At 38.0% G+C, this 8,652-nt stretch overlaps 2 protein-coding genes across 2 annotated transcripts; one reads left to right on the forward strand and one right to left on the reverse strand.

The window, feature by feature from the left end:
* The first annotated feature begins 2,102 nt into the window (after positions 1-2,102).
* LOC148914774 (lycopene beta cyclase, chloroplastic/chromoplastic-like) lies at positions 2,103-4,320 on the forward strand. Its single transcript, XM_089043498.1, has 2 exons — positions 2,103-2,244; positions 2,342-4,320. The coding sequence occupies exon 2, from the start codon at positions 2,560-2,562 to the stop codon at positions 4,072-4,074; it is 1,515 nt and encodes a 504-aa protein (XP_088899624.1). The 5' UTR covers positions 2,103-2,244; positions 2,342-2,559; the 3' UTR covers positions 4,075-4,320.
* Positions 4,321-5,233: 913 nt separating this feature from the next.
* Positions 5,234-7,255, reverse strand: LOC103339281 (UPF0481 protein At3g47200-like). The gene has a single exon (XM_089042114.1). It carries the CDS (start codon positions 7,155-7,157, stop codon positions 5,562-5,564), a length of 1,596 nt encoding a protein of 531 aa, XP_088898240.1. The 5' UTR covers positions 7,158-7,255; the 3' UTR covers positions 5,234-5,561.
* Between the last annotated feature and the right edge of the window lie 1,397 nt (positions 7,256-8,652).

An 8,652-nucleotide genomic window follows, 5' to 3' on the forward strand; every position in this document is an offset into this window, starting at 1 on the left:
TAATAGTTTCGTGAACCTCAGGGATGTTTTGTGATAAAAATCTTTAAAAAAAATTCCTAAGTCACCCAACAAGTAAGTAATATAAGCCCAACATTTGAAAACTTAACCCAAGATTCATCACTATAAATATAGAGATAAAAAGTAATTAATATGATATGAAAACATTTACAACTCACAAATATGAGTAATTTTTGGGTGTTCCGAGTACACCACGTGGCTAGTGTACCATCCAATAGACAGAAGACATATGAAATATTTGCAATGCAGCCCGCCACATGTTATAAAAAGAAATGCAGTAAGTTAGACAATAATTTCACATGTCCTATGTTGTACCATCCACGTGGTGTACCCGGAACATATAAAAATTTCTCCACAAATACAAGCTAATAACAATAGCATTTAGTGCATACGTTATGAGACATTTTTCCCTCTTTAGAGCTCCAAACTATGTTGAAGAGAGCCAACTCTTTGTGTACGTGGGCCAAAATACAACGACTATATCACAGAGACGACATTGCTTCACGACAAATGCTTCCACATCACAATGTAAATTAACAATCTTGAGGGAAAAGGGAGAGGAGAAGAGATGAAAGGAGATGGGAGAAGATAGGGAAGGATGCCAACCCCCAAATGGGGTGGCGACTGAGACTTTTTTAGTTAGGCTTTTCTCGAGAGATTGTTTAGGGTTTTTTTGCCTTCTTAAAAAAATTTCAAATACATTTTTACAATAGGATGACACCCACAGGAAAAAAAAAAAAAAAAACCTACGTCACCACAGTGAGGTTAGCACTAAATAGGTATCAAACTCATGACAAATATATATCATCTTCACATATGTGAATCGAACTTGAGACATTTCCAACCAAGTGGGGATAACTACAATTAGACTAAAGGCTAATTCGTACACATTATTAGCTCATACTATCTTGAAAGATATAAACTGTCCTTCAAACTAAGTTAAAAAAAAACAGAAGATTAATAGTTAGGATAAAAACAATAATCAATCGAGGAGAAACCATGTCAGCGGTGAGATGATATAGCATGATTGATGTCCCAAGTGTTTTATATTCCAACTTATTAAATCCCAAATTGATATGATATAATTTCATTTGTTTTGTTTTTCAAACAAGCGATAGTGAAGGAAGGGCCAATTGAACCTAGGACATGAAGTGCATGGGTAAATGTTCTTAACTACTTCAGTTATAAGACCCTTGATAATTTCATTTGCTTTTGTTTGGTTTCGTTAATAACTTTATTTATTTACAACCAATAAGTAACAAACATACTATGCATGTTCCACATCAATTGATATTAAAAAGTTTGGATAATATGTAAAAGACTTCTAACTCATGTCATTAAGAACATTTCCCTGCAGCAAAGGTCCTGTATTTAAACCCTCATTCACTTATCTTTTTCACGAACCAAATGGGATCTAAGAGCATCTCCAAAAAAGTATGCAAAAAAAGTAAGCAAAGCCTTGCCACATAAACATTTTTATCCATTGTAGACATTTCTTTTTCTTTTTGCCAAAATGGAGTAGACATTCAAGGAGACAAAATTTACCTATCCCTCTAATAAAGGAATGTTGCACATCTCAAAAGCAATATGTATTAAGTCCCACTAATATTTTATAACAAAATATCATTTCCTCCCTCCCATCTACTTTTCATAAAAGAGAAAAATAAATGTAAAATATAAAAATAAAATGATAAAATAATAGTTAATACAACTATATTATCAAGTTGATTGGAGTGATCAACTTAACGAATGCATAAACAACATGTCACTTAAATTGTTGAATTACATATTTGCCTAGCTCATTTGTATGGTATCTTGAAGATGACGTCCTTAATTAGCTGAAAAGAAAAATTTTAAATGATGTGACTTAAATGGCAGCTTACCAAAATTTGCACTTAAGAGGTAAACTTGCACTAGAAAAAAAAGGGCAACTTACCAGAAAAATTGGTCACTTAAATGATGTGACTCAAACCTTCATTATTGGTTCACAAAGGAAGAACGCATGGACAATGATGATCACGTTGACACGTGTGTCAAATGTGACGGGATTCAGCGGGCCACTTCATGACACGGAGGCACAGTTGACATCCACCACATACCACTTGGGTTTGTCGTCGTCAAGAACAGGCCACACAAGCTTCACCTTTACAAATCTCTTTGGGTCACTCGGAGAGTTTGGGCTGCAAAATGATTTCTTCTCTCGTTCTCATATCTCTCAGCTCTCTGGTAAGCAATAAGTTCTCTACTTTAATTCACTGTGAGCTTCCTTTCTTGTAGATTTTTGTACTTTTGTTCTTCTAAATTCCCAGAAAAATCTTTTCAGGATTGAAAGGATTGTTCTGGCTTTAATGCTAGAGCTCCAATTGCTGTTTTCTGTATGTATGTGTGAAAATTAAATTTCCTAAAGTGAACCCATCTCGGAAATTTTGAGTTCTCAGTTGGGAACTGCGAGAATTCTTCACGCCCAGACTGTAGTTTCAGGAACTTCAGGCGACCCAGTTTGAGTTTTAGGGAGATATCTGGAAAAAGTGTTGGGAATTCATGGATACATTACTTAAAACTCATAACAAGCTTGAATTTTTGCACCCGCTTCATGGGTTTTCAGAGAAAGTTAGTAATTTGAATTCTTCGAAGCTTCAAAACCAGGAGCTGAGATGTGGCCTTAGAAAGTCTCATATGAAATTGAGCCGGACTGGTCTTGTTAAGGCTAGTAGCAGTGCTCTTCTGGAGCTTGTTCCAGAAACCAAGAAGGAGAGTCTTGACTTTGAGCTTCCCATGTATGACCCATCAAAGGGTCTTGTGGTGGACCTTGCAGTTGTAGGCGGCGGTCCTGCAGGACTTGCCGTGGCACAGCAAGTCTCAGCGGCAGGGCTTTCTGTTTGCGCGATTGACCCGTCTCCCAAATTAATTTGGCCCAATAATTATGGTGTTTGGGTGGATGAATTTGAGGCCATGGATTTGCTTGATTGCCTGGACACTACCTGGTCTGGTGCTGTTGTGTTCATAGATGAGCAGACGAAAAAGGATCTTGACAGACCTTATGGAAGGGTTAACAGGAAGCAGCTTAAGTCCAAGATGCTGCAAAAATGCATATCGAATGGTGTCAAATTTCACCAAGCTAAAGTAAATAAGGTTATTCACGAGGAGGAAAAATCACTGTTGATTTGCAATGATGGTGTCACTATTCAAGCTGCTGTGGTTCTTGATGCAACTGGTTTTTCAAGATGCCTTGTACAGTATGATAAGCCCTACAATCCAGGTTACCAAGTGGCTTATGGGATTTTGGCGGAGGTTGAAGAGCATCCATTTGATGTAGATAAGATGGTTTTTATGGATTGGAGAGACTCACACTTGAACAATAATATCGAACTGAAGGAGAGAAATGCTAGGATCCCTACTTTTCTATATGCAATGCCTTTTTCATCCAATAGGATATTTCTTGAAGAAACTTCCCTGGTAGCTAGGCCTGGAGTACCTATGAAAGATATCCAGGATAGGATGGTTGCTAGGTTAAGGCACCTAGGCATTAAAATTAAGAGCATTGAAGAGGATGAGCATTGTGTCATTCCAATGGGGGGCCCCCTTCCAGTGCTCCCTCAAAGAGTTGTTGGAATTGGTGGTACAGCTGGGATGGTGCATCCTTCAACTGGTTATATGGTTGCAAGGACTCTGGCAGCGGCTCCTATTGTTGCAAATGCGATAGTTCAGTACCTTGGTTCTGATCGAATTCTTTCAGGAAATGAGCTGTCTGCAGAAGTTTGGAAAGATTTATGGCCCATAGAAAGGAGGAGACAGAGGGAGTTTTTCTGTTTTGGTATGGCTATTCTGCTTAAGCTTGATTTGAAAAGTACTCGGAGGTTTTTCAATGCATTCTTTGATCTAGAACCCCGTTATTGGCACGGATTCTTGTCATCTCGACTCTTTCTACCTGATCTTGTATTTTTTGGGCTTTCACTGTTTTCTCATGCTTCTAATGCTAGTAGAATAGAAATTATGGCAAAGGGGACTCTTCCTTTGGTAAAGATGATCAACAACTTGATACAGGATAGAGATTAGGACTGATGTTATTTGTATTAAGCAAATTGCGTCGATAAATTTGCATCTTTGAAAATACTTACAATTGCTAATAGTTGTCAGCAAATCATTATGAATCAGCTACTCTTTTTTTATAACAAAAAGGAAAAAAAAAGGAAGAAAAAGGAATCATCTGTGCCTTATTATTATATGTACAATACTTAGCTTACAGAAACTCTTGTTGTTGAACATGGCTTTAATTATTTTAAATTTCAAATAATTTACCTAGTTGTGTGCTTACTTGCAAGTCAATTTGTTTATTTATTTATTGATTTTTTTTTTATGCTGTGCAATCAAATCAATGAAGGTTAGTTTTCTTGTCCTGTCGGTTTACCCATTTTGGTTTGTAAGAAAAAAGGAAACGAACAACAAAGAATAATGGTTACTGTTGCATTGCTGAGACATTACCTCTAAATCATGAGCTGTACAGGCCAGGTTTTGAAGATGGAAAAGTTAATTGAAGTTGATGCAGAATTCATAGGGTCACAACAAGAAGTAACCAAGAAAATCATTAAGCTGAAACAAAAAGCAAAAAACTCTAATCTCAATCCTTTTCTAAAATTGTTTAGACTAAGCTTGTTTACACCTCATCTGAAAATGTTTGGACTAATCTTTTTGTCAAGTTGGTCTAATTGAGGTCGGTTAGAACTTAAAATGCAACCCCAAATTCGATTCAAGCTGAGCTTTTTGGGTGGCTGCATTTGGTTTTGTCAATTTGAACAGAAAATTCGATTTGAGCTGAGGTTGCTGTGCACCTGACCAATTTTGTCAAGAGGCTTTTGAAATGTTTAGGAAATGTTTCTTACAACATGTAACATGCTGGTTAGTTTACAGAAACTCATAAAATATGCAACATATGGGCTCGTTTGGGAGTGCTTCTCTAGGAAGCACTTCTACTTATAAGTGCTTTTACCAAAAACACTTTTATTATAAAGACGTTGAAATTTTCATAAGAAACATAAGTGCTTCTTGGAAGCACTTGGGAGTGCTTCCTGAAGAAGCACATGATAGGTGCTTCTCCGGAAAGCGCTTTTATGGCCTAAAAGCGCTTCTAAACATTTCTGCCAAACGCCTATCAGAAGCGCTTTTGGTTGTCGAGAAAGCACTTTTAACTATTCTAGAAGCACTCCCAAAGCGGCCCGGAATCACTTGGTTGCTTAAACGAAAACTTACAAACACATTGGCCACACAAAATTAAATTACATTCTGATAAACACCTCAACCAAGTAAGACAACTTGGCTTATTATAGTCACACTTGCACACACACAAATTTAAATGAGAACTGAAAGGTTGGATACCAGTACAGGCACCGGCAACTAGAAGGTATAAAACCATGTAGCCAAACAAACCAGAAAGAAGAAATGCATGTAAAAACAACCGAAGCATGTATTTTAGTAACTGTATGTATCTGTCAGGTTAGGTGTAGCCGTGTTTTCAAGTACTGGCATACAGCCTCACAGGGAGAGGGTTAAGAAGGGACTGTGTACCAAGTCTGAATGCCGCTTAACCCAAGTGCTGATAAGACCCCAAGGAAAGCCAGGATAGTCCAGGGGCTACTGAAATGATCGTGACAGAACTGAGACATCCAGGTCTTCCACTTGGTTTTGTAGTGCTTTTCTAATTCGGCTTTAACACTGAGGTATATGGCAGTGTTAGGCACCAAGTCAGTGCCTATCTCATTGAAGAGTTTAGCCACCTCCTCATCACTCCCCAGAAAGTTGAACAGCACAGACGCTGACCTTAGCTTCTTAACATCGTCAGTATGATCAATGAGTGCATCGAGGAAACCTATGTAAGAGGTAACCCCGTAATCATTTGGGAAATCAGGACACATTTCATAGGCTATCAAATTCATGAACTTAGGCCCTGTTGAGTCGTCTACTGATATTGGAGGAAGACTAAGGAATCCTGCAAAGCAATGAGACTTAAAAGATATGTCCCCCAAGAAGTTAGTCTTACTGGGCTGAAAATGTATCCCAGCTGCACTAAGCTCCTGCACGTTACGAAAAGTTTGTTTAGAGGACTCTCCAACTTCTTTCTTTGGAACATCCTTTTTTGGTGGACCTCGAATTCTTTTGAGCAGAACGTCAAGAAGATGAGTGAGCTCTTTTGGTTGTTGCTTCTGATTCGCGTCCGTTGTTACGCCTGATTGTTGAACATCCTTTTTTGGTGGACCTAGAATTCTTTTGCGCAGAAGGTCAAGAAGATGAATGGGCTCTTTTGGTTGTTGCTTCTGATTCGCGTCCATTGTTACGTCTGGTTGTTGCTTCTGATTCGCGTCTGTTGTTACGCCTGGTTGTTGCTTCTGATCAGTGTCTGTTGTTAAGCCTTCTTGTTGCTTTGTTTCTGTGTTTTCTGTTATGTCTACCTTATGTTCCGTGCTTGCTGTTGTGTCTGGTTCTTGCTTCTGTTCCCTGTTTTCTGTTTTTCCTGGTTGGTGCTTCTGTTCCTGCCCTTTTGATTGCTTCTCAACGTGTACAATAATGTGCATCTGAACAAAACTCTCGATTGCGCTCTTCAAATCCTCACGTTTGTCGCTTGAGCTCATCAACAGCTCGAGGACTTGATATGGGATTTGATTCTCCAGCAAGAATAAGTCTTGCTGTGCAAAGGCTACCTGGTCTCTTTTGATCTCAAACCCTTCATGCTCGTTCATGAGGGAGTATATGAATTGTAAGGTTGAACACCCATCTAAGAACAACATCCAGGCGAGGTCATCATCATCAATGTGCTCTGTTGCTTCCTTGACGTAGCATTCCCTTAGTTCTTTGATCTTCTCCTCAATCTTCTTATACAAATCTTCATCTTTCTGGCCAACAAATTCGGCAAACTTTTTTGTCAACATACGCTTGTATTTTTGTGCCAGCTTGCACCTTGGATTACCACGATGGAAAGGGCCAATTGCTACTGCCCTTGGCACATAGTATTTGTCGAAATTTTTGTGATCCCGGAGCATGAAGGGAACCTTTTGGATCTTCGGTTCCGAGCTGGGAATTGGACTTTTTGGTGCATCCCTCAATTTTCTGAATCTCTTCTCCTTACGACTTTCCCTTACATCCCCCATGGAAACTATGGTTTTTTCACTTCCAATCTCAGGCTATTTTTTAGTTGCTTGTCTAAACAAAGCAAAGCTTTGATATTCCCTAGTTTCTGCATTTTATAGTAAACCATAGGTTTTAGGCACTTGAAATTTAACTAAGAATATAGGATCTGTCACCCTTATTATTCAAATATATTTGGATGTGCACTTTGCTATTGAGCAAGTAGGCCGAAAGGAAAAAGCAAATATAATGACTTTATTTGCCTGGGAGGCTTAGAATGATTTCTTGAAATTCACACATTTGGTAGTGACTTTAACTTCATCACAAGTTTAGCATATACGCCGATCATTGTATAAGGAAGAACTCTTGCTTGGGAAAACCAAAAAGTTGTTACTTGCAACTTTATTCTCGTATCTAAGCAACTTCTGTAAAAACTCTACAAAGGAACAACTGGTTATATGCTTGGGGTCCAACTAAAAACTTTAAACTCACAACTCATCACAGGAAGCAGAAGCTTATTTGCCACAGCAAAAGAAAAAAACTAGTCAACACAACCAATTTGATACTCTGTAGTAGCACACAGAGGCACCAAAAGCATTAAGACACTCAGCTACATAGTCTGATCGCAGCATCAGACCATCAAAGTTTAGTTTAACAAATTAACCAGGCGACGGAGAGCTTTTTATTGCGACAAATCCACCCGTCAAGGGTTCAAGATATATCGAATAATATGCGGCGAATTAAAGTCAATATAACTCTGCAATCGACGTTAAGGATCAATTTTAGTGAATTAAAGTCAATATAACTCTGCAGTGGAAGTTAAGGACCAATTTTAGTGCATTGTGAGGGAACAACAGGCACATAAGCTTCACAACTAAAAAGCCTCGAATGTGAAATATTGGGTTGCCTCTCAAAAGCAAGTTGTAAAATAGAGTACTGATGGTTGGTATAATACTTCTGAACCGAGCAAATTATTGTAAAAGTGAATATTGATGGTTGGTAACGGTTCTCAGTCGTAAGTATGATGCTGCATATGTCTCCAAAATTGGCGGCAAGACGCTTAATAGAAACTGCTGCTAAGCCATTTTGGATATGGATATGGGGAATTGGATACTCAACATCAATGCCCAAGTCACATGCAATAGTTATCAAAAGTTTTGGAAAGTAAACTTAGGAGCGTTAGGAATTGTGCTCGTATATAAGAAGTCTAGCAAATGCAAGTTTACAAGGTGCCATCTTGCAGATGCATTTACTGAAAACATAAAATAGTATCACTTAAATGAGGCTAGCTTATTATCATTCCATTTGATTTCGGGAGTTTCTTTATTTAAACGGTATCTATTTGTAATGGTCTATGAACTTATATAGTTATACTCGAGTTTTATGTTGGTCCTCCAATTCATTTTTGAATCATTTTGGTCCTCCAATTATCGCACATGTTCCAAGTTTTGTTTTTTCTGTCAAATTTCATTAATTTTTTATCTATTGGACCAGTAAAATCGTCAATTTAGATACAAT

Source organism: Prunus mume, linkage group LG8 (assembly GCF_029339155.1).
Source record: "Prunus mume cultivar Tortuosa linkage group LG8, ASM2933915v1, whole genome shotgun sequence".
NCBI classification, from domain to species: Eukaryota; Viridiplantae; Streptophyta; class Magnoliopsida; order Rosales; family Rosaceae; genus Prunus; species Prunus mume.